The 23,213-nt window shown below is 41.6% G+C and overlaps 3 protein-coding genes across 3 annotated transcripts; 1 reads left to right on the plus strand and 2 right to left on the minus strand.

The window, feature by feature from the left end:
* Positions 1-7,945: 7,945 nt before the first annotated feature.
* Positions 7,946-12,139, minus strand: agmat (agmatine ureohydrolase (agmatinase)). The gene is made up of 7 exons (XM_041944946.1): positions 11,853-12,139; positions 10,756-10,958; positions 10,496-10,544; positions 9,791-9,986; positions 8,394-8,573; positions 8,106-8,190; positions 7,946-8,019 (listed from the first exon to the last, which is right to left on the minus strand). The coding sequence occupies exons 1-7, from the start codon at positions 12,137-12,139 to the stop codon at positions 7,946-7,948; spliced, it is 1,074 nt and encodes a 357-aa protein (XP_041800880.1).
* A 1,208-nt stretch (positions 12,140-13,347) lies between these two features.
* LOC121612309 (tubulin alpha-1B chain) lies at positions 13,348-16,083 on the plus strand. The gene is made up of 4 exons (XM_041945113.1): positions 13,348-13,451; positions 14,425-14,647; positions 14,739-14,887; positions 14,985-16,083. The coding sequence occupies exons 1-4, from the start codon at positions 13,449-13,451 to the stop codon at positions 15,963-15,965; spliced, it is 1,356 nt and encodes a 451-aa protein (XP_041801047.1). The 5' UTR covers positions 13,348-13,448; the 3' UTR covers positions 15,966-16,083.
* Positions 16,084-16,894: 811 nt separating this feature from the next.
* Positions 16,895-22,170, minus strand: pink1 (PTEN induced kinase 1). Its single transcript, XM_041945112.1, has 8 exons — positions 21,720-22,170; positions 20,605-20,874; positions 20,386-20,489; positions 20,097-20,279; positions 19,539-19,702; positions 19,319-19,446; positions 18,908-19,138; positions 16,895-18,258 (listed from the first exon to the last, which is right to left on the minus strand). Exons 1-8 carry the CDS (start codon positions 22,074-22,076, stop codon positions 17,974-17,976), a joined length of 1,722 nt encoding a protein of 573 aa, XP_041801046.1. The 5' UTR covers positions 22,077-22,170; the 3' UTR covers positions 16,895-17,973.
* Between the last annotated feature and the right edge of the window lie 1,043 nt (positions 22,171-23,213).

A 23,213-nucleotide genomic window follows, 5' to 3' on the forward strand; every position in this document is an offset into this window, starting at 1 on the left:
CATTCAGCGAAATGTTAAGGATACTGCTGCATCCTGGACTCCTGCGGCCACTGGCCAAGTCCTCTGTGACTCACAAACACCATCTATTAGGGTTTGGAGTTTAAAGTCTAGTAAAGTACACAACCGTTCAAATAATATATGTTAAAACCCAAAGAATCTTAATTAATGCGGAGAAGAGCATAATGTAATAAAAACATCACATTTTTCTCTGGCTTTCAGAGAGGATTAACACATGTTGAGTAGAGAGCTCCATAAACTATAAAAGCAAATAACAAAATCCAGATATGAAAGTCAGGCTTATTTAACAGCTTTATGTCACTACTGAGACCAGTGGTGTGCACAGACTTTTTGAAGGGCAGGGGCGAAAAGGAAAAAAAGGGCACATATAGCGCATCCTCGCCACTGAAGAGGGCACTTTAGCACACGTTTTGGCTCCCAAGAGGGCACTTTAACAGGCGTTTTGGCTCCCAGGGGGCACTTTAGCGCGTGTTTTGGCTCCCAGGGGGCACTTTAGCATGCGTTTTGGCATCCAAGAGGGCACTTTAGCGCTTGTTTTGGCTCCCAGGGGGCACTTTAGCACGCGTTTTGGTGTCCAAAAGGGGACTTTAGCGCGTGTTTTGGCTCCCAGGGGACACTTTAGCACGCGTTTTAGAGTCCAAGAGGGCACTTTAGCGCACGTTTTTCACCCCCCCCCCCACGAACGAGTTTCTGACATCACAAGTAGTTTAGTCCAATATCGAGTCATACAAGAGTGTGATGTGGAAACCTGAAGCCTCCAGTGCACAAACACTGACAATGGACACTTAGGTAGAGTTGGAGACATCTCCTGTGAAGTAGGCAAACTTTTAATGACACACATTTGAATAATCATAGATACAGGATTGCAATTTTAAGGATTTTAACAAGATAAAAGAATTGAAGACATAAAGACTTAAAACAGGTCTAGTTTAAGAGCCGTCGACAAGCACAGGGCAGATCTGATGGATTCCCAGTGTAGTTGCCGTGTTTGCACTCCGTACACATCATTAGATTGGCGGTGAAGATGTCTCACTCCAGCTCTGTGGATTACATTAGCATAACTGTAGCACAGTGTGAGCTGCCAACTGTAGATGGACTGTGCAGCTGCAGAAAGCAGCTGTGACGAGCGACCGATCGGCCAAAGATTATGAGACACTTCCGCTCTCAGTGAGGGTCAACGCCCTTGGACTCTGATACACATGAAGTTATTCTGAAGGAGGACGTGCAGGAGTTTTTTTTTTTTTTTTTCCCCCCACCCTTTCTTCCATTCAACTGTCATATATGAGTCATGTCTTGCCTCCAGTTTCATTCTCACCAAATAACTTCACAAAACTGCATTTCTTGATCAGGAGCTGTTTAATAAAGAGATTTGCAAAGGATATGTCTTTTAGTACAAGTTGAACATTTTCTGAGTATCTTTTATGTAGTCTTGAAAGCCACTATGTGTCAGCAGAAAAGTTACCTACGATTAGTCAAACAGTAAGACAGTAAATGCACAGCTATAACAAAGTGAATTAATATATCTTGCGACTGAAAATCATGACCTATGGCACTGAAGCTGATTCATGCCCTGAAAGTGAAACTGAGTGTTGTCAAACTGACCTCTGCCCATGTTTGCAAAGGAAGTTAGAGGAAAATTTGCGTTTTTGCAGAGCTTTGGGAGACTTACTGATGATCGCGATCAATAATCAGATGCATTTACGTTTAAAATAAAGCGCTAAGTGGTCGGAAGGATTTAATAGAGAGATGCTCACCATCATTATCAAGTCATCAGTGGCAGCATTTTTCCTCAAGGTTACAGTCCTGACGTATCAGGAGCCCAAATCTGCGTCCCTCCAAAAGACGGAGCCTGTGTTGGTCACATGGTCAAACAGGTATCAGGAAAACATACAAGTTGAGTTAATAGTTGTGACTTGCATCTGAAAGGCTGTGCCATCTTTAACCAAGATAAACACAGATGCATGAATACAATGCACACATTCAAGCTCAAACACACTGGGAAAAGTTGACCACAGTGACACTTCGCTCTGGCTCTGCATTTCACACAATCTTTATTACTTTTATTAGCAGTACATTCGTTGTTAGCTACCTCCTCCACAGGTCAGGTCCCTGTGGGGGGTTTGCCCTGCAGATGCTGTTGAGGTACACCATCACACCATGCACAGCATCACTAAAAGGACTGTGACTCTCCTACGAGCACGCATGAGGCCCTACAACTCATCTGGATCTGGACTCGAGGAGGTCAGAGAGAGAATTTTGTTACGTGGCAGTGGATGGAATGCATTTAGTGACTGCAGCCTCTCTGCATACAAAAGCTAGTATCGAATCAAAGTTGCACTCCAACTATCATGCTTCCATGAAATTGGGGGTCTTGCCAGAAAAAGATTGAAGAGTGAGCGGTCCAATGCAGTGCAGCACAGTTAAACAAAGCAGACTAGATCCAGTCCTCAGAGATTTGTGATTTTTAATTGATTGAGCAATAAAACCCCCACATCACATATTTATCAAAGTCCTTACTGGCATTCCCGAAATGTAATTCCACTCCACTCAGTGTTTCACTTTAATGAAATTAAAGGCAATTAACTGTTTTAATGGAAAGCTCCTGGTCATTAAAAGACTGAGATGCCCTTATTTTGATTTAAAATAATGACAGTAATAATAACAGAAAACAAGGAAGTGCTGGTGCAGACTTTGTAAAAACACACTGAGAATGAAGTGCCCTCTAGTGGAGTTAGAGGGGCATTACAGCAAAGATTAAAAAGAGTCCTCCATGAAACGGACACCAAGGACAAACTCAAGCACGAAGTAAAAATAGACACATAATTAACTGTCCCATGTTCTTCATCAGGGGACACCTATAAACGTGTCCCACTGACATGTCTCAGTCTCATGTTCCCCATGAGACTGAGATATCCTGACTTTTAGTCCGTAATATGTGTCAAGCCTGGAAACACTGAATCCTACACTTCCCACAATGCAACTTACTAGTGTTTTTTTTTTGTTGTTGTTAGATCTCTCCTGTCTGATAAAAGCCTACATATTTCACTTCTGTTATACCCTGTCCCCAGTTTGTAATGCAGACTTTTTGTTATGAATTTGTCATCTCAAAGATTGAGCTGAGATAACCACAATGACATTGACTTTGGAAAGCCCCAGGTGGTGCAAGAGCTTTTTTTGAGTGGCTCTTAATTGCAATCATCATGGATTAAACAGGACCTGTCTCACTTCAGTACTATGACAGCATGATAACCACACAGCAGTCCTGTTGGAAAAAGCTGCCAGTGCGTGTTTGATTTGCTGAAATGTGGGAGTAAAAGTGTGCTTTACAAAAATTAGCTCAGAGTTTTAGATGTGACTTAACAAGTTAGGAGAGTTTCAGACACATGGCCGAAGAAATGACTCTTACTTATTTCAAGTTTATCTTGACATCCATAATGGAGTGCGTTGAATCTTGTCTCCAGAGAAGGCCACATTGTTTATGATGCTCCACAGAAGCTATTATTCACTCTATAGTTCTCATATATGCATTCAATGAAGAGGAAACACATCATTTGAAATTAAACAAAGATGAATTAGAAGATATGGTCTTATGCTGCAGTACATATTTAGCATTTTCTTCTACAGCAGTCTTTGTCTTTCTGTTGGCTCTAAGTGCATAAAACAGGTTGTGAGGAAATAAGACAAGCGTGCTCTTTAGTTTGGGATTGTTCTTCGAATGAAAAAGAGGTCCAAAAGTACTTTAATATTATTGGCACCTGCAGCAGTTTTTTTTTTTTTTTTTTTTTTTTTTTTTTTTTTTTTTTTTTAATGCTAGTCTGATTTGAGCCAAATTACTGACAAAATGAGAGAATGAGAATCAGCTTTACTGGCCAAGTATATGTCCACATATGAGGAAATTGACAGTTTTAAGGTGCACTCAATGTGACACATGTTCCAAAAACAATTCACAGGAACATAGAAAGAGACATGCAGCTAAAAACAAGGACAACAAAGGTACTAAATGGATGTAATATGATTCAAAGACATATACACAATTTAAAGACTTGTTTAGACAACTATTTTTTTGCTTTTAAAGTGTCAGTGGAGTTCATATTTGCATCAATCAGATCGCCTTTTTGGTGATTTTGTTAATTGCATAATGTAAGAATTATACTTTTTATATTTTACTTTGGTTTTCTTTGTTAAAAAGATGATTTATTAAGTAACCACAGACTGTCTACAAAGACTAACTTTACAGACAGCTATGATATTACATTACATATTACATCAGTACCATAGCACTGATGTCAGACACGGTGGATGGCATCACATTAGATGGTAAAGTGTGGCTCCATAACACAACTATCCTACCTTTATCGATCATGTCTTGGGTCACATTGAGGTTTGATGGTCCGAACCTCTCACGAGATCGATTTTGTCTTTCCTCCATTCTCCATTCAATACAAACTGAGTAACGTTAAAGTAGACAGAAGAACTGTCAAAAAAGCCAAAACTAACCAGTCCTGTCAGTCGGTGTCATAAAATGTGCGCTATGATACGCACTTTGGAAAAGTTTAGCGATACACTGTTCTTGTGTTCTTACAAATATGACAAGTTGTCTTTTCCTTTTTTGTATCTGTGCGCGGCTGAACTTGCCACTTCCTTGTTTATATCGTTGTCTGCTGTGATTGGTCCACTGAAGAGAACGCCGGGAGAAAATAAGGGTACGTTTGATTTATTTTACTGCGCCCCGCTGGCAGCTTGTTAGCCTGCCACGTAACGTTCACACCATAAATCTCAGGGAGGCGAACAATAAACCCAACATATGCAGATGAAACAGGCTGCTGAAGTCAACTCGCCGCCTTTTCACATAAGCGTGAACCAACCAACAAGCTGGAAACACCGCACACCTTTCACTGAGCCGCGTGGTGCCGGAAATACAGAGATGTTGTGTTAATTATTGCGACGATAAGCTAATGGAAAAACAACTCTACATTATAACACTATGACATTATTATTATTATTATTATTAACAAAGAAATCACATGCATCAAGTGCTTCACATAAAAAAACAGAACGAGCATAAAACAGGGACAGAAAATGAGTGTAAAATGAGATGGAGAATGAAATCCACTTGATAATAATAATAAAAATAATTTGAAAAATTAGGAGGAAAAATCATCAAAGGTCTCCAGACTCTTCTTATCGCTTTGGTCCGTCAGCAGTTTGAGGCTTAATAGGCAAGAAGTCAGAAAGTACTTCTGAACACTCTACCAGTCGCTGCCTTGCCTCTCAAGCATAACCACCAGTCTTGATTAACCGAAATAAGCTTATTTCAGACTCCCCTAGGCCATCTTCACATGGGTTTATCCTCACTGTGAATTTTATGTGTCGGGCACAGCCTGATGCTGCCCCAGAAAAAAACGTACTGTTGTATGGTAGTCTTTCATGAAGAGAATACAAAACATAAGATAGAAAATAAAACCCACTAAACAGTAGTTATAAAATAAAGTTAAAAATAGAATACAAAGAATGCAGAAAATCAAGTAAAATACACTTTAAAAGAAGTGCAGCAGTGCATACGTGCAAGACAAAGCGCTAAAGTTTCAAGCCTGTGTCAGGAAAATCGGGCTGAAGTGAAGAGATACGTTTTTAGCTTTCATTTAATCAAGATGATCAAATCGTATGAGTTTAGTGAAGGCTAACAAACATGCGAGACCATGTCTGCTCTTATTGATGTTCTATCAAACATTTGGATCTCATCCAGGAAGCACAAACATGCCAGTTATGACCATTATGGAAAGACTGACGACACCCAACCGTACAACAGAGGTCAGTACGCTCATAGCCACAACAAATCCTTCTTCAACCTTCCTTCCTACAGCAGACACCAACTTCACTGACAACAAGCACACATTACACCCTAACCGAATGTCATCAACGCGCAGCCTGACAGCTCTGAGAGTCTGCGCCGGAAAAACATCACTTCACCAAACTGAGCCTGCCTGGGAAGAGACGGCGCAGGAGATGGAGACTGCAAATCATCCGAAAACCTTGTGCTGTTTGTAGGTTGAAAAGGTTGATGTGTGTGTTTGTGTGTGTGTGTGTTTATTGATACCCTGTCTTGGATGTGAGATGAGTAGCCCTGACACCTTGGTGGTCATAGCATCCCATCAATAACTGAAGTCATGTATGATAAAGTGAAGCTTTTCCATGCTGCTGTAGCAAAGGAGGCAGTTTGTTTTGGACTTCATCCCGCAGAGACTTGTGGGGCAGGTAAATATTTGGCTGTCTTGTTAGCAGTAATGCTGATAAACATTGTATAAGCAGTGCATCAAAGCAGGGATATTTCAGACTTTACATTTGAAAGAGTGCAGTTATGCATAAATCACATGTAGGTGCACTGAAATCACCTTTGATTGAAAAGAATCACACCTGAACACTGACTCCAAATACTAAAATGATTAATTCAGGTTTTATTCTCATCAGACCTTTTCCAGGTCAGGCAGAAAATATGATATTTTTCATATATCTTAGGCCCCACTGACAGTGATTCCATTATTAACACAAAGGTCAAAACTTATCTCTCTCCACAGCTGACAGCTTTAACTTATAATTGCTTATAATTTGACTAAATGGAGCAGATGCTGACTGAGCCTATAGCCCACTAATGAAGGTATTGCACTCATTCTGTATATGCAAGCATTTCCTTTACATTAACAGTATTTCACTCTTGAACTCCACATTGAGTTTTATTATGAAGTACTCACAGGAACTGAAATGTGTTGGGCAGTGACCTTTGCACTGAGTGCTATGACTCATCAAAAATGTGTCTACAAACCAAGACAACAGTCATTTTCTGCATTTTTTGACAGCGGATCAGTTTGAAATATTGTAGGAGTCATGTAATAAGAAGAAGCAGCCACAATGAGCTGTTAGATGAAAAACTGCAGGCTGCACACCTCCAATTGCTCAGCGAGATAACAAACTCCTTTCACTGAGTCCCGCTGTTTGCAGACTGATGCCCTGTGCAGCATGAAATCAGATTACAGTTGCTCACTGAATGACGGGGAAAGGCCAATTATTGCCTGATTTCTTTATTAATACGAAAATAGTTTCTTTTTTGTTGCCCCCAGAATTTTGTGCTGTTACATCCAGTAACTGTAGGTGTCGCCAAATCAACCAGGACTGAAATCTTAAGGCTCACAACTTCAAAGTGAACATAGAAAAATCATACTTTTCATGTTTTAACGCATTTTTTTCTTGCCCTGAATGCTGGACAGTACGAAGGACTTTGATGAGCTCATCAAACAGTTCCACAAGGAAGTAAGAGACTCTAAGTTTGTCTTTTTGAGCATCTGGTAAGTCTCAGAAAATTAGCTGGTGGATGCAGCAACAACCTGCATCCCAACTGAGGAGTTAAGCAGTGAAGTATCAAGCAGTATGATGTAATCTATATCCTCCTCTCAGATGCCTGTGTGTGTCCTGCTGGTCACATGAGATGAGGAGACTTTTTATTTTAGGGACCAAATGTATATATGCACTGTACACACTCAATATTGGTAATAAACATCACACACAAGAGTCCATTTCAACCTTTGAATGTCTTCCAAATGGAAAGAATTGTGTGATTTGACAAACGTGAGACAAAACTTAGTGTGTTTGATTTACTCATCAACATGAACTGCACAGATGTCATTAATATCATTTTGTTGCTACTGTGAGTTACAAATATTGCACACAATCATGTCATCAATGGGATCTGGAAGGATGTATCGTGAGGGATAAGAAGAATGCAACGTTCATTGATTAAAATGTTAAATTGTAATTGTTGGAGAATTTCCTTTCCTTACTCGTTTATTCTGCTCATTTGGCACTGCAGCATCTGCATTCACTGTTAACAAACCACCTGCTCTGCTCTGTTTGGTCTGTACTGATTATCATATATTTAGTAGTATTTGATTTTTGGGAGGACACACAACATTTCAAAAAGGAGGTTGGCGCCGGTCAGTGCTGTGTTCCCTGTTGAACAGAAAAATATATAAATAATGGTTGGATTAAAAGTAAATCAATAATTTGACGATGTGTGTCATGTGTAAAAGAAGTACCTGTGGTGTCATAGGGTGGGGACACCTCCACTAGATCACATCCAACAAGGTTTAGACCACGGCAGCCCCGAATAATCTCGACTCCCTAAACCCAACCAAGATAATACAAACATATTAGTGTTCAGAAGATAAATGAGTACAGAACCTGACTTATGTTAAAAAGCACAGGAGTTACAGTACTTGTGTGGAGCAAGTGGAGTAAATTCTTTACATGACTTGTAATGTGACGAGTTTGTATCATCAGGTAAAGTTAAAGAAGATGGTTCAGAGGGATTAAAGTCTGTTTACCTGTATGGGAGTAAGCCCTGCTATCTCCGGCGTGCCTGTTCCAGGAGCAAAGCCCGGGTCAAGAGCATCAATGTCGAAACTGAGATATACTGGACCGCTGCCCATCTGAGCCCTGACCTCAGCCATCAGAGGTGCAAGAGATTTGAACCAGCACTCTTCCACTTGTACCACACGGAAACCCTGCACAATGTACAAGTGAGGGATGTTTGTTCAGAGACAATATACATATATATATATATATGCAACATTATTACTGCCCAACAGCAGAGAATGACAGCGACTTAGAATACAGTATCTGTCATTGGCCGACTCTGGTAACTGGAATTTATTTTCAGGTCAAACATTGCTGAGTTTAACTTTGCAACCTTACAGATGGGGTTTGACATTTCGGAAAATACACCCATTTGCTTCCTTTCATACTTGTTTTTATAAGGATTAAACAAACCAAATATAACATGTTCATTAGTTTTAGAGGTACGTGGATTTTGGGGAGAACCATGCTGGCTGTTTCCCCCTGCTTCCAGTAGTTATTCTAAGATAAGCTAAGATAACTGGCTGCAGTTAAGATGTATAATATAGAGTAAATAGTCTATAGATATAATAAATATATACTGATGATATTTGAATTTTGAGAATTGGTGGTAAAACAAGACACATAATCAATGTGATGTTTTTGTTTATGTTTCTTTAGAATTGTCATTAGCGACCGGCAAAGCAGTAGCTGTTCTCCCTGAGAATTACGAAGTATACAGAGGAAGTGTGTTTTTATTCTAATGGTAATTATACATTAATTATTAGACTTGTCTTCAAAAATGGGCATGTTTTTCTTTCATTTATACGCAGATTAATGCAGCACATTACAGCTTCATGATTTGTCGATTAATCAAATCAATCAACGACCATTTTGCAAGCAGCAACCTCCGGGGCTGAAAAACGAAGCTAACGCTAAAAAACTGCAAGTTCCTCGAATGGTCAATCCCCATAGACCTCCATATTAAAATGCCCAATTTCACAACAGAAATAAACATGTTTACAGCCTGGTACAAAACACTTTTGGTCTCTAACCGAATTTACCATTTATATAATTCACTTGTTTCAATGAAATTAAGGCTTAAAGTTATGCATGAGTATGGGCATGGCTGCTCTGAGTGACAGCTAGCCGCTGGGTTTCGGCAAACAGGCTTCATTCATCCTGCTACAGCTCCACCAATGCTCCACCTTCTTGCCAATTTTTGGATGAGCCCTGAGTTCAGTGAAGTCAGGCAGTGCCAAGATGGCGACAGCCAGAGCAACTCTTACTGAGCTTCACCTGGCTCTTCAGAAGCATAGGGTGACGTCAAGAAGACCGCGTCCATGTTTTATTCATTTTTCAAGCCACAGTATTCTGTCGGAGATACCTGCGCCCGGCTCCACTCATATGAATCTGGAGAGTAGCCTGAACCACGCAGGCCGATCTGGACCACTCTCTTACAGTCCAGCAGCCCCTCCTCCACACAGCGTCTGAACGGAGTCCCGTGTCCAATCTTCTCCCCCAAGACCACATCACTGGTGTCAGCATGAACATCCACATGGACCAGACCCACCGGACCATGCCTGACGAATAATTACAGGACAAACTGAGTGAGGCACAAGAACATTACCAATGCAAAACAGAATGTATATGACATGTTCCAGATATGAAACAATTACACTTAATTAGTTAGTTGATCAACAAAAATTAGAATAAAATTATTATCAGAAAGAATTCTGATAACTCACAAATTATTTGAGCCTTTTTATCAAACTAAAAACATTTATTGGCTTGAATATCTTTGGATTTTGGACAGCTGGTCAGAAAAAACAAGCCATCTGAAGATCTCACCTTGAGCTCTCAAAGCTTGTGATGGACATTTACTGTTTTACTTTTCACATACAAAATTATTAATCCAAAAAAAAAAAAAAAGATCAACAGATGAATCAGTGTGACTCGTTAGTCGCAGCCCTGATCTGTTGAAGTTTGTGTTCGCTGTGTAAACAAGGAAAAAGTCACATCTAAACTCCACGCCATGCGAACTGATGATACTATGATAACAATATCTGATAAGGAAGCATGTCCCACTTACTTCTCAGCAACAGCTTGCAGGATCGGATATGCGATTGTGTGATCGCCACCTGCAGACAACAAAAACTCCTCAGCATCTGACCTTTGATCAAACCTGAGATACAGTTTATAAGGCTAGTTCAATGGATAATGATTGTACAGACGCCGTAGAGCTTGCTTTGATTGTCAGAAAGCAATAACTAAACCAGTCTCTTGACTATCGGTCTAGAAGGTGAAAAAAATCTGCAGACACATTCCCCTTTCTCCTCCAGCCGCCCTCACCCATCGTCAGAGGGATACAGCCAGCGGCCAGGATCTTCCTGTAGGCCTCCCTGATGCGTTTGCAGGTGTCCTTCAGGTCGTATACGTTCACATTGACGTCCCCAATATCAGCCACCATGAGGGACTCAAAGGGCGCCGCCCTGGTGCCACTGTTGTAAGCTCTCAGCAGCGCGGATTCCACTCTGATCTGCCTGGGACCAAACCTGCAGCGGAGGAGGGATTATATTCCAGTTCAGTGTGGAGCGATTCGAGTCCGAAGCTGTGAAGCAGACTGGTTTTGGTCTGTTATTATTGCCAGAGTACATTAAAATACAGGGGTTATGTACAGTTTTGAGGTATTTTAGAGCCACCTTGCACATCTACTGCACTATTTGACAGGGAAATATTGCCCTTTCTACTCCACTACATTCATCTGACAGCATTAATTACTTTTCAGCTATAAATACACAAAAACTATGATGAGTTTCTCAAATATGAAGATTTGCTATAGATGAAACTACACAGCAGCATTTCCCAGTTGTTCACATTTACCTTGAGAAATGCTGCTCACACATGAATGCATTGGCATTTCTATTCACATAATAATTCTAGGTGATAAATAGAACAGCAGAATGAAAACTGAAGGCAGGACTTTCACTTTTTAATGTATTATTGTTATTATAATCACTGCTTTTGCAGGTGTCACTTTGGGCTCTGGGTAATTGTGTTGACATATCTCTCTACTTCCTACTTTCTAGCAATCAACCGATCGATCAATCAAGAAAATAATCAGCAGGTTAATCAATGCTGAAAGTCACCATTAGTTGCAGTCTTATACAAAACAGTTAACATCTATGCTGATAATAGATGCATCTGTTTCAGGGGCTATTTTTTCATTGAATACTTTTAATACTATTTCTGCTATACTTAGATACTTTTACTGAAGATTTTAAATGCAGGACTTTTACTTGTATCATAGTATTTTTATAGTCTTGCATTAATACTTTTAGGGCTTTGAATACTTCCTTTACCACTTGTCAATAATGTGTACTCATTGGCAGCAGAAGCAACGCCCCAGAACCACACTCATGAACAGCAGCTGCAGAGAAAAACACCACCTGCCTCCAGGCCGGTTGGAGGTCCCGGTGTCAATCGGGACGCCGACGAACGCGGCGTCGAGCCCGTCCGCCGACTCCTGGAAGGGCAGCTTGGCCATGGTGGGGATCCCCGAGACCCTGGCCACAAACTCGGCGCTCGGGGGCACATTGTAGCGCTTCCCTGAGGACTTTCTGGACGGAGCGAAAGTTTGTCGAGGCTTCAGAGAGAAGAAGTCCGCCGCAGTCCCGCTGCAGGTCGGAGAAATGACACTGCGGGTCACGTTCAGGTTTCTCCAAAGTGAAAACATCGCTGTTGTCGAACAGCAGTTTCAGCTGCGGCGAGTCTGACTTTTGATGATACCTTCACTGCTTCCTTGTAAGCTCGTAACGTTCAGCTTCTCATCAGCAGCTGGGACATATCCATATCTACCAGGATAGCGTTTAATATTTAAACGGCCATACGTGTTGAATGTACCATGTCTGATCGTCACATACATGCTACGAGGTATCACTTGACCTCAGGTGAGATGGACGTGTGCTACCTTTCGCGTGGGATAGAACTTCAGGTAGTCAATGTTCCGACGTGGGTGTGCGCGTGAATGCAGCAGCTCACTAATGATTAATGGGACAGTTGAAGGGGACAACATGCGGAAGGCCCTCTCTGCCAGGGGAAGAAAACAGGTCCATCCTGGCTTGTGCCTTATGAGGGATGAAAAGGATGAATCAGTCGAAACAATGAGCGATAAATCAGAGTTATGACCCACTAAAATAAAAGATGGCACGCTACAATTGGCAGAATTTGGAGATTCAAGATCAAGATTCAAGATGGTCTTCATTGTCATTGAGCTTAGCATGTCAACGAAATTTGCATTGCATGCTTTTGGCACCAGGTTACATTAATGAACTGAAGTTTCACAGAAGCCAACTTTTCATATTTTCATTAATTGTATATGTCAAAAAAACAGAAAATTATTTCTCTTTTTGTCAAACATGCTCCAGGAGATGCAACTTGTTCGTATAATCTCTTTATTGACTTTTGTCTACGTCTAAATCTCATTTGCAGTGTTAGAAATATTAGTGTTAAAAAAAAATATTAGAAAAAGAAGCAATTCAGTGTACTCAAAAGCAGTAGAAAATATGACATAACAGACAACAACGCCAATTTTAAAAAGGCACAATAATGATTCTTGTGAACTTTAAAGGCCCATTTATAGATCTGGGTCGTGGTTTACTGGAGTCCATATCCAAGACCTTGTATCATTTAATTTAGCCCAGTTTAACCAGGACAGGAGAGTTTTAACGTCCTGTAATTTGGGGTCGGTGGGTTTAAATGTATGACACATTAAATTATTCCCATTCTCCATTCCGGTATTTTAGCATCTGTCCACATGAGGTCTTGGGTCTGATGTGAACTACGGTGTCTAGCTGGGTCTGGTTCTGGGTGCGAAACTGTTCGTGCGTCAGACGGGGGCGGGGTTTCTCTAAGTGCGCACTTCACCTGCCCTCCCCCCCGAGAGGCTGCGCGCGGTACATCCACAGAGCGGCTTCAGACACCTGCGCAGACACCAGCACTCCTCACGCTTGTCTCATTACATTACATAATATCGACAAGCCATCATGGTGAGTCAGATTTTTAATGTCATTTCTCGTGTTTTATCTCCCAGATTTCTTGCCGTGAGAGTCAAACCTTAGATCTGATATTAGAAAAAGGAAGGGGAGGAAAGTAGGTCGCGCTCATGATGCTCCTCCAGTGTCACTCCCTCTTTTCTCTTGCACGTTCTATAGCTTGTTATAATTAGAAGATGTTTTATGAATAATTTCCCTGCTGTGAGGCTTTGTAGGTTTTCACGTAGTCGACAGGAATGCATTCCTGCGCTACAAGCGCCTAATCCTCTTCCCACAAAACCTTTCTAAATCAGCTTAGATAGCATCACTTGACCACTGGTTTCACACTAGTTCACCAGTTTGTCAGCCTGGTTTCATTCCCATTTAGGCAGCTTTTATTTAAATATATATACCATCAATTCACTGCTCCTTGTTCTAAAGATCATTTTATGTGAAATGATGATTCCCCCTGACTATCCCAGATTTATGTGTTACATAAAATGAAGCCACTTCTAATATCTGTATTAAATGCTCACTAGAATAAAATAAAATGAATTAGAAATTGGTTCATGTCAGTGAGGCTGCTTCTTGTTAAAGAGACAGTGCGCTGCAAACTGCCTGACCTAGAAAATCCTCTCTCCCTACAGTAATCCTATGCAAAATAGACACCATCTTCTACATGCCTCCTGCACAATGTCGCAGTTAGACATGCTATCATAGAAACAGACTACAGGTGCAACCATAAATGATTTTCATGCAGTGGGGATTATAGGAAGCATGTTGTGCTTGTTAGTAGCTATGCTGCTCATTTAAAAGCCATAAAAAATAACACTTATTTGGAGAAATTGGCATCCACGTTTGAAAGAGCCCATTGTTTTAACTTTGGCCCTGTTTCATTCCTCCAGTTAATTAGGAGCAATTGCGGAAAATGTGTTTCCTTTGTCATACTCAGCGTCTGTAATCCAAATCTGCTTTGTCTGCACCCCAGCGCGAGTGTATCTCCATCCACGTGGGTCAGGCCGGTGTCCAGATTGGCAATGCCTGCTGGGAGCTTTACTGCCTGGAACATGGGATCCAGCCGGATGGACAGATGCCCAGTGACAAAGCTATCGGTGGAGGAGATGATTCCTTCAACACCTTCTTCAGTGAGACCGGAGCTGGAAAGCACGTCCCCAGAGCTGTTTTTGTGGACCTGGAGCCCACTGTCATCGGTAAACTCTCATTACATATATTTAGATAGTTGTCTCTTGAGTTAATTTGGTCAAACCCTCAACTCATCTTTGATTCAACCTGTCTCCTTAGATGAGGTGCGCACTGGGACCTACCGCCAGCTGTTCCACCCTGAGCAGCTGATCACTGGGAAGGAGGATGCTGCCAACAACTACGCCCGTGGACACTACACCATCGGCAAAGAGATCATCGACCTGGTGCTGGACAGGATCCGCAAACTGGTGGGTACATTCAGAGCAGATTTTGGTCCTGAATATGAAATGAAAAGACAGAACTGTGTCTGATGTGTGATCATTGTGTCTCCCTCTCTGTCCTCAGGCTGACCAGTGCACCGGCCTTCAGGGCTTCCTGGTTTTCCACAGCTTCGGAGGTGGCACCGGCTCTGGTTTCACCTCCCTGCTGATGGAGCGTCTGTCTGTGGACTACGGCAAGAAGTCCAAGCTGGAGTTCTCCATCTACCCAGCTCCACAGGTGTCCACCGCTGTGGTGGAGCCCTACAACTCCATCCTGACCACCCACACCACCCTGGAGCACTCTGACTGCGCCTTCATGGTGGACAACGAGGCCATCTACGACATCTGCCGTAGGAACCTCGACATCGAGCGTCCCACTTACACCAACCTGAACAGGTTGATCAGTCAGATTGTGTCCTCCATCACCGCTTCCCTTCGTTTTGATGGTGCCCTCAATGTTGATCTGACAGAGTTCCAGACCAACTTGGTGCCATATCCCCGTATCCACTTCCCTCTGGCCACCTATGCCCCTGTCATCTCTGCCGAGAAGGCTTATCATGAGCAGCTCTCAGTGGCCGAGATCACCAACGCCTGCTTCGAGCCAGCCAATCAGATGGTGAAATGCGACCCTCGCCACGGCAAATACATGGCTTGTTGCCTTTTGTATCGTGGTGATGTGGTGCCCAAAGATGTGAATGCTGCCATTGCCACCATCAAGACCAAGCGCTCCATCCAGTTTGTGGACTGGTGCCCCACTGGTTTCAAGGTTGGCATCAACTACCAGCCGCCCACTGTAGTTCCAGGTGGAGACCTGGCCAAGGTCCAGAGGGCAGTGTGCATGCTGAGCAACACCACTGCTATTGCAGAGGCCTGGGCTCGGCTTGACCACAAGTTTGATCTGATGTACGCTAAGCGTGCCTTTGTTCACTGGTATGTGGGTGAGGGTATGGAGGAGGGAGAGTTCTCCGAGGCCAGAGAGGACATGGCAGCTCTGGAGAAGGATTATGAGGAGGTCGGAGTCGACTCCATTGAGGGTGAGGGAGAGGAGGAAGGAGAGGAGTATTAAAAGGGACATAAAAGCATTAGTTAAACAGGAAATAATGATTTCCGTTTGTTCTTAAGTACATTTCAAACAGAAATGTTTGTCTATTAATTACCAGTGTGACTGTTCAGAGAAATTATCACAATAAGTGAGTTTTGCTCTGTCCTAAATAAAACTCCTCTAACATGAAGTCGTGTGTTTGTTCTCTTTATTTCTCTGTGAATACTGTCGAATGAATATGTTGGAGGTGATTTTTCCTGAAATCTTTAAATCATATCCCTCCAGATGCTATCAAATGAGGAAATTTAATTCGAGTTTGAAAAATAGATATATAGCAGAAAACAATATATGTATCTAGCTTCGCTGAGTAGCTACAGGACACACTAAATAAGTATTTGAAATACTTGCTATATTTGTAGTTAAGAAATAGCGATCTGATTTGATTATAGCTTGCCTTTGCCAGATACTTTCATACCTGATATCACCTGATACTTTTTTGTGCTCATTTATGATTTTTGGCTCATACAACAAATTAAGCTCTGGTTCATAAACCAGAAAGGAAGAAAAAGATTTTAATTTATGAGAAATCATGAATATCAGTGTCTCAACTGTGATTTTCAGGGTGTATAAGCTGTTTCCCATAGCTCAGAGATTATTCACATTATCTCTGAATCAAGTTAAAATGTGTAAAAACAAAACATCACTGGGATCTGTGTGTTTGGAAGTGTGTGTGTTGACATATGCAAAGGTTATTAACTCTATAGATTAGACTGTAGTTTACATTTCAGAACATTTTCAAGTAAATTTGTTTCTCGTATATTTTCCACAGCCGATGCTAAATCATCTAACTGTGTTTGTCACCAGCTCTGAATCTATCGAAATTCACTCAACTCAAAGACGTGAACTTAGACACGAATGGAAGTATTTGCAAAAACCATTCAGAGTTCTTTTCAGATATACTTTTATTCTGAAACAGCAGAAAACTCTACATATATCCAAAATAGTTCTCACCATCTTTAGCATGAAAACACTCCATATCATAAATCCCTAACTCACCTCATGAATATTTCTATTTATGCATGTTATGATGCCAAAAGTGTAGACTTAATGTGACTCGTTTTGATAACTGTTGCCAATCTATTTGAATTATGGATTTGGCATATTTATTTGTAATTATTTACCATAATAGGCTTTTAGATAATCTGGCAATAAACAAAGACCAGTAAGGCCTGACAATGGCTCTGAGCAAGTGCAAACATGGACATAAAGTGCAAACCACAGGAACAAAATCACACCCTTAAAGTCAGTAAATAATCTGCAGTATCTACAATCATCATTGTGATAACTGTGTAGTAACATGTTGGGGAGATTTTTGCATGCATTATGTTGCAGAATGGGTGATTAAGTGTTTGATTTGATCTCACAACCTCACACAGACACCCACTGGCAAGATGTTTGCTGCTGACAGTTTGTTGGATGTATGAGCTGTTTAAAGGCTGCATGTTACCTGGGAATATGTGAAACTTAATGTCGCCCTACACAGTAGGTTCTGACAAGTACAGTGCGTACTTTTTACTCTAACGTAAAATATCTGCATTGGCCTTCACCTGTACCCGAAGCTTTATCTAAACCTGCTTTGCAGACCAAGTTTAATCAAACACACAGGTAAAAACTGCTGTACACACTGCTGAGTGTGGGGCAGTTCCTCAGATAGTGAAATGGGACCCTCACACCTAAAAGACAGGTTTGGGATTCTGGGAAATGCAAAACAGCGATTTCAGAAGCAATGGAGAACAGTGGTTAAAAGTGGATCAGGCAATCCACACTGGTGATTTAGACCATTTATAATTAACAATAATTGGAATACACTGACAGTCATAGATGATGTAGGATAGTGGAAGAGTGCCATTAGATGTAAAGGCTAACACTATAAATATTACAAATATAGATGTCTGGCTGAATATCAAAGCAAGTTTCAACTCTCAGTTCCCAGTCTCTCTTTAACTACTTGTCTGAATGAGTGAGAGTACGTCTATGCAGACAGAATGCAGGCCTGATGTTGCTCTCGTCCATACAGGAGGAAGCCCACAGCGGAGCGCAGGTCCTCCAGGTCCAGGTTAGACAGGAAGCTCCTCTGAAGCTCCGCCTCTACCGTGTTCCCACTGGGTCCACTGCAGCCCTTCAGGAGAACCACAGCAGACTGGCACAGAAGCCAATCAACCAGCTTCCTCATGCCAACGCTGTCCTGATTGGCCAGGGCTTTCCGTCCCCAGAGGCTAAGATGCAGCATGTTAGCCGCCACACGGGCACTGGGGCGCTGCAGAGTCACAAGAACATACATGAGCAATGGAGCATGGAACAGTTGGTTAATTGTTAATGTCACCAGACTGCTGCTACATACACAGGCAGAACAACTGAGCAATTACTATTATTATTATTAAGTGTGCCCATGCCTGAGTGCAAAATGGCTGTTTGTAATGTGAAGGGAGGTAGTGGTAGTGACTTATCACCTCTATTCAGAGCGTTTTCTCACCTTTCAGCATCATCATTGTACAGTAACACTATATATTAGAAACTATATATATAGGGAGTAAGGCTTTAGTGTTATTTCTAGTTTCTAGCTTTGAATTTCCTATTTTATCAGTCTCATCAAATAAATGCAAACATTGCTCCATTTTTGCTGGGTGTATAAATAAGCAACATATATCAACATAACAAGTTGACAATATTGCCAATGTTGTGTTTACAGCATGATGAATTGCCCCCAAGTGGCCAAAAGAAATAAAGATAATGCAGGTTAGAGTGACTTTTACGGCTAGTGAGAATGATTTAATTGCACACAAAACAGGTCTAACTTCTAACCAGAAAAACTAGGAAAAAAATAATAATAATGTGATTTTAACAATTTTCAGTCGATGACTGAGCACACATTACTCTCAACAAACCGTTCACAGCCCCTGCTATACCTTGCTTGGGTTCCTCCTGAGGAGCAATCGGACCAAGTACTGCACATCAGCTGGAACACTGGAGGGCAGAGGAGGAAGCTGCTTCTCCTGGTAGCTCCTGCTCTCCAGTCCCACTGCTCGATAGAACGGGTTATGCTGGCCAAATATCTCATAGGAGATGGCACCCACAGCCCAGGCATCTGCCTTGCTGTAGTCAATCACCACACCACAGCCTGGAACCGCAGTGGTCACCTTTGGGCAGACACATCAAGAAGATGGCAATTATTAAATATAGTCTTCTTTGACTGTCAAATGATAATGCTCTGCTTCTTTATTAATATTTAAACAAGTTCAAGTTGTGTAAGAGACGGCTCAGCGACTGCTGGACATTCTTCTTTTACTTAACAATAATACAGAACTACTTAAGCTTACCTCAGGAGCCATGAGAGAGGCATTTCCTCCCCTGTTGACCCACATGCTGTTGAAGGGCAGCTGTAGACTAGAGTCACTCTGGGCCAGGCAGCAGCCAAAGTCAGTAATCACTAAACGAGGGCAACCGTCTGTATAAAAGTGAAATCAATTCAAATTTTAACATTGAACAGATGGAATCACATTTCAAATCGTTCTTTTAATGACTAAATATTTCTCTGACCAGAGTCAAACTCCAGCAGCACGTTGTCAGATTTGAGATCCCTGTGAGCGACACCCTGTCTGCACAGATGGTCGACCCCCTCGAGGAGCTGCAGCACCATCAGAGAGCCCTGCCTCCGGTCTGGTGTGGACACTTCCAGGTACTGCCGCAGCGTGTAGGGGTAGCTACGGCACAAAGGAAGAGAGGATGCCAGAAGTGGAAGTCTTCAGTTTTCTCATATACACCTCTTAAAGTTTTAATCTGCAAGATTTTCAGGAAAGGAAAGACGTTTTTGATGCTATTTATGGTCTGCATTTTTCAGCAACAGTCATTAAGAAGTGTTCATTGCAGTGGTGGGTCTGCTATTATCACACGTGATTCGAATCACATGCATGAGGAATTCACAGGAAGCCAGAGTGTAATCCATCTTTACCGTCTGTAATCTCATCTCACTGATTTCAGCCTCACTGTTCACTCTACTAACACTGTATCAGATCTGATATGTTACTCTTAATTCGAACTGGACATTTCCCTCTGCTGCTTGTTCACACTACAATCCTGACTGACCGCAGATCTTACTTTTTCATGACCAGAAAAAGGGTGCGGTTGTTGCCCAGACCAGCGGGGTTGAGCCTGGCTGGCAGCACATCTGGATACTCTTCCTGGGCACCTGGTAGCAACGGGACGTCTGCTGTGAAAGCTCGGTGCACTCTGATCACATTAGGGTGTGCGGACACTCTTTTGGGCAGGACTCCAAAATCTCTGCATGCAGAGGGATCACAGTTAATCGTGGGCAATTTTCCTACCCCCTGTGTAGTACTGCAGGACAAGTAATGAACGATGAAAGCACTGGAGGTATAATACTTACCCATCCAGAGTTATTTCTTCTTTTTCCTGCTTTAAGGCCAGAGGACCTGCAGGCACCAGCTCCTGTGACATGGATTTTAATATCGCCTCGCTTGACGACCCCGCCTGCAAACAAATGGCATCAAAAAATACCCATCAGTGCTGATGTGGGCCTGTTTTTCCTTGCAGGACTAATACCTAAACTTGTGGGGAAAAGTGTGGAATATTGCTGAAGACCAACCCCAAAGTTCCACATCATCTTGATAGCCAGAGGAAAGGTTTTTAGCGAGCAGCATGTCAGAGATCGAGCAGTCTCCCCTTCCTCTTCATCTTCTCTCAGCTGCACCTGAGCATTCTTACTCTCCTTCGTAGAGGCAAATGAAGCTGCAGCCTCGTACACAGCAGCGTTGGAGCCTTTCCCAATCTGATTCCCAATAATGTAATCCTCCAGTTTATATCCAGAGCTGAAAGGCTTGAGTGGGGTCTGGAATCTTTTCTTGCTGAACACAGCCTGCACATTGTGAGAAATATTTTTTAAGACACAGAAAAGCAGTTGTGTGCACATCGCATCCTAAGGCCAGGTGAAGCATAACAGACTCAAGGAAAAGACTTTTCATAAACTGGATTAAAGCTCTTGGCAAAAAATAAATGAAGGTACATGTTTTCAGAAATTAAAAAAAAAACCCAGTCAGGTTGACACCTTCCACGTTGTCATGGCAATAAAGTTTTAGGAGGTTTAATCCAGAAATATTCATTAATGCATAAAAACCAGTTGTAAATAACGTAATAACACATTATTAGATAAGTCAGATCAGCAACCAAAGTGGCTTTTTTCTATACTGTTGAATGCATCATCTTTTGCTTAAGCTTAACCACATCAACTGGCAATAAGTAAAAGGATATCATCCAACTAGTACCAGGTAGGATTAATGCAAAGCTGGTGGACAACTTTTATCTATTATCAGTTCTCAACAAAATCCATCATAATACACAATAATCAAACTGCCAGTAGTGGGGAAAAAATCCTCAAATCCTGAGCTTAAGGAAAACTACTTCCAAGAAAATGTCTTTGATTAAAAGTAAAGAAGTATTATCAGCAAAATAAACTTAAATATTATTATTATGATGAACGTTATACCATATTACTATAAACATTGTATTGTATTGTATTGCAATCCATTAGGATTACTGTTTGAGTGATTTGATTGCAGCAACATTAAAATTTTAAGCCCTTGGTTTGGTAGTTTAATCTGTTTAATATTTTGTAACTTCATCATGGAAAATGGGAATACTCAAGTAAAGTATAAGTACACGAAAATTACTTCAGAAAAAGCAGTGTATTTGGTCACATCATACCTGGATCTCCTGACAGGTCGCAGCGCTCTTTCTGTCATCCTCAAGCTGTTGTTCGATAAGCCCCACGCCGAGCCCGAAAGCCAAAAACACGGCCCGGTTTCGTGGAGACCCACCGCCAAACCTTCTCCTAAAGCCGGCGGACTGTAGCTGAGCTGCCAGGCCCTTCAGAGAGGTGCGGTAATAGCGGTACCGAGACGGCAGGAAAGCCTGAGGCTGAACGGTGCGGACCGACGGGCCTACACGGAAACGGTCAGCTCGGAGCTTTGCTACCACCCGGCCACCCGATTTTAGGAGACCCAGCTGAAAGACCGACCGGCCCAACTCGAGCCCGCGGCTGATAGCGTGTTTCACAGACATAATTTACCCGAAAAGGTAACTTAAGCTGCTATTTAGTCCGCTTGTGTCACGCAGTCCTCAGGTATCCACTGTAGCAAGGACAGTATTATGTAAACAAAACACCTGCCACTGCGCATGCGCGACAGACGACCTAAATATCTTTATTTTCTGTTCAGCTCCCGTACAACGAAGTACTATTAGGTTCACGTAAAAGCTGAAAACGACTTTAAGGGCAGAACAGCAATATCAATAAACATTAATCATTTTCCACAGACATCCAGTTAACGAACTATGTTCTATCAGTCGTCGTATTATGTGGGCCAGCATGTATAAAACATATAAAAATACATCTAAGAATGGTCTGAAAGCAACTACAAGTAACTTTAATTGTGTGTTTTTGGCGGCCCCTGTGGACGAAAGCGGTAGTGTTTCCAATTTGCCATTTGCATTCCTGCCCCCTGTCATAAAGCTGTTGATCTGTCTACTGAAAAGAAAGATGCAAGTTATTTTTAATGGGCTAAAATAGCTATTTTGTCTTTTTTTGACACAGCTGTTTGCAGCCTATGTATGATTAATAACTGTATGACAAAGGTGAAACAAAGTAAGCTTTGTTTTAGTACTGTTCATGCAGCAAGATTACAAGTAAGTCTACAGCTAGCAGATTCGGTTGCTTGGTAGTAGCAATTTTAATAACAAACCTAAAGTTATCAATATTTCCAAGTATCTTTCCTTCATAATAATATGCCGTCAGTAAGACAGCTCAGTAGCAAGGCAAATATTTAATTTATTTAATTTAATACGTATGAATATTATATTGAGTTTCTCCCGATAGAACCTCTCAAATCCTACACACTGGACCTTTAAACAATTCGTAGTAGCTAATTACTTGAAATCCACAACCTACTGTAAAGATATTGTTATCCAGACTGATCTTAAACACACTCTTCATTAGTTAAAGCGTGCACACCTGAATTGATAGATGAACATGTAAATCCAAAACCGTGGGTCTGATCAAAAGCAGGCTAAACAAAGTATGTGGACATGAGAGTCTATAATAATAATAACAATAATAATAACAATAATAATAATAAAGCAAGTGTAGAAGCACTCCTGGTGATCCTGCTCCTTAGATCAAATGATGATATTATACATTAATAA

This window comes from Chelmon rostratus, chromosome 10 (genome assembly GCF_017976325.1).
Source record: "Chelmon rostratus isolate fCheRos1 chromosome 10, fCheRos1.pri, whole genome shotgun sequence".
NCBI classification, from domain to species: Eukaryota; Metazoa; Chordata; class Actinopteri; order Chaetodontiformes; family Chaetodontidae; genus Chelmon; species Chelmon rostratus.

Excerpts from the sequence above, each read along its gene's own strand:
- agmat (XM_041944946.1), bottom strand. The coding sequence starts at position 12,139 with ATGTTTTCACTTTGGAGAAACCTGAACGTGACCCGCAGTGTCATTTCT. Across the intron at positions 8,574-9,790 it reads ATGAGTGGAGCCGGGCGCAG|GGTTTCCGTGTGGTACAAGT; the intron begins GTATCTCCGACA and ends TACATTGTGCAG. Across the intron at positions 8,191-8,393 it reads CAGGGCTTACTCCCATACAG|GGAGTCGAGATTATTCGGGG; the intron begins GTAAACAGACTT and ends GGTTGGGTTTAG.
- LOC121612309 (XM_041945113.1), top strand. Across the intron at positions 14,648-14,738 it reads CCTGGAGCCCACTGTCATCG|ATGAGGTGCGCACTGGGACC; the intron begins GTAAACTCTCAT and ends CTGTCTCCTTAG. Across the intron at positions 14,888-14,984 it reads TGGACAGGATCCGCAAACTG|GCTGACCAGTGCACCGGCCT; the intron begins GTGGGTACATTC and ends CTCTGTCCTCAG.
- pink1 (XM_041945112.1), bottom strand. The coding sequence starts at position 22,076 with ATGTCTGTGAAACACGCTATCAGCCGCGGGCTCGAGTTGGGCCGGTCG. Across the intron at positions 19,703-20,096 it reads CTTTTTCTGGTCATGAAAAA|CTACCCCTACACGCTGCGGC; the intron begins GTAAGATCTGCG and ends TTTGTGCCGTAG. Across the intron at positions 19,447-19,538 it reads GCTGCTGGAGTTTGACTCTG|ACGGTTGCCCTCGTTTAGTG; the intron begins GTCAGAGAAATA and ends ACTTTTATACAG.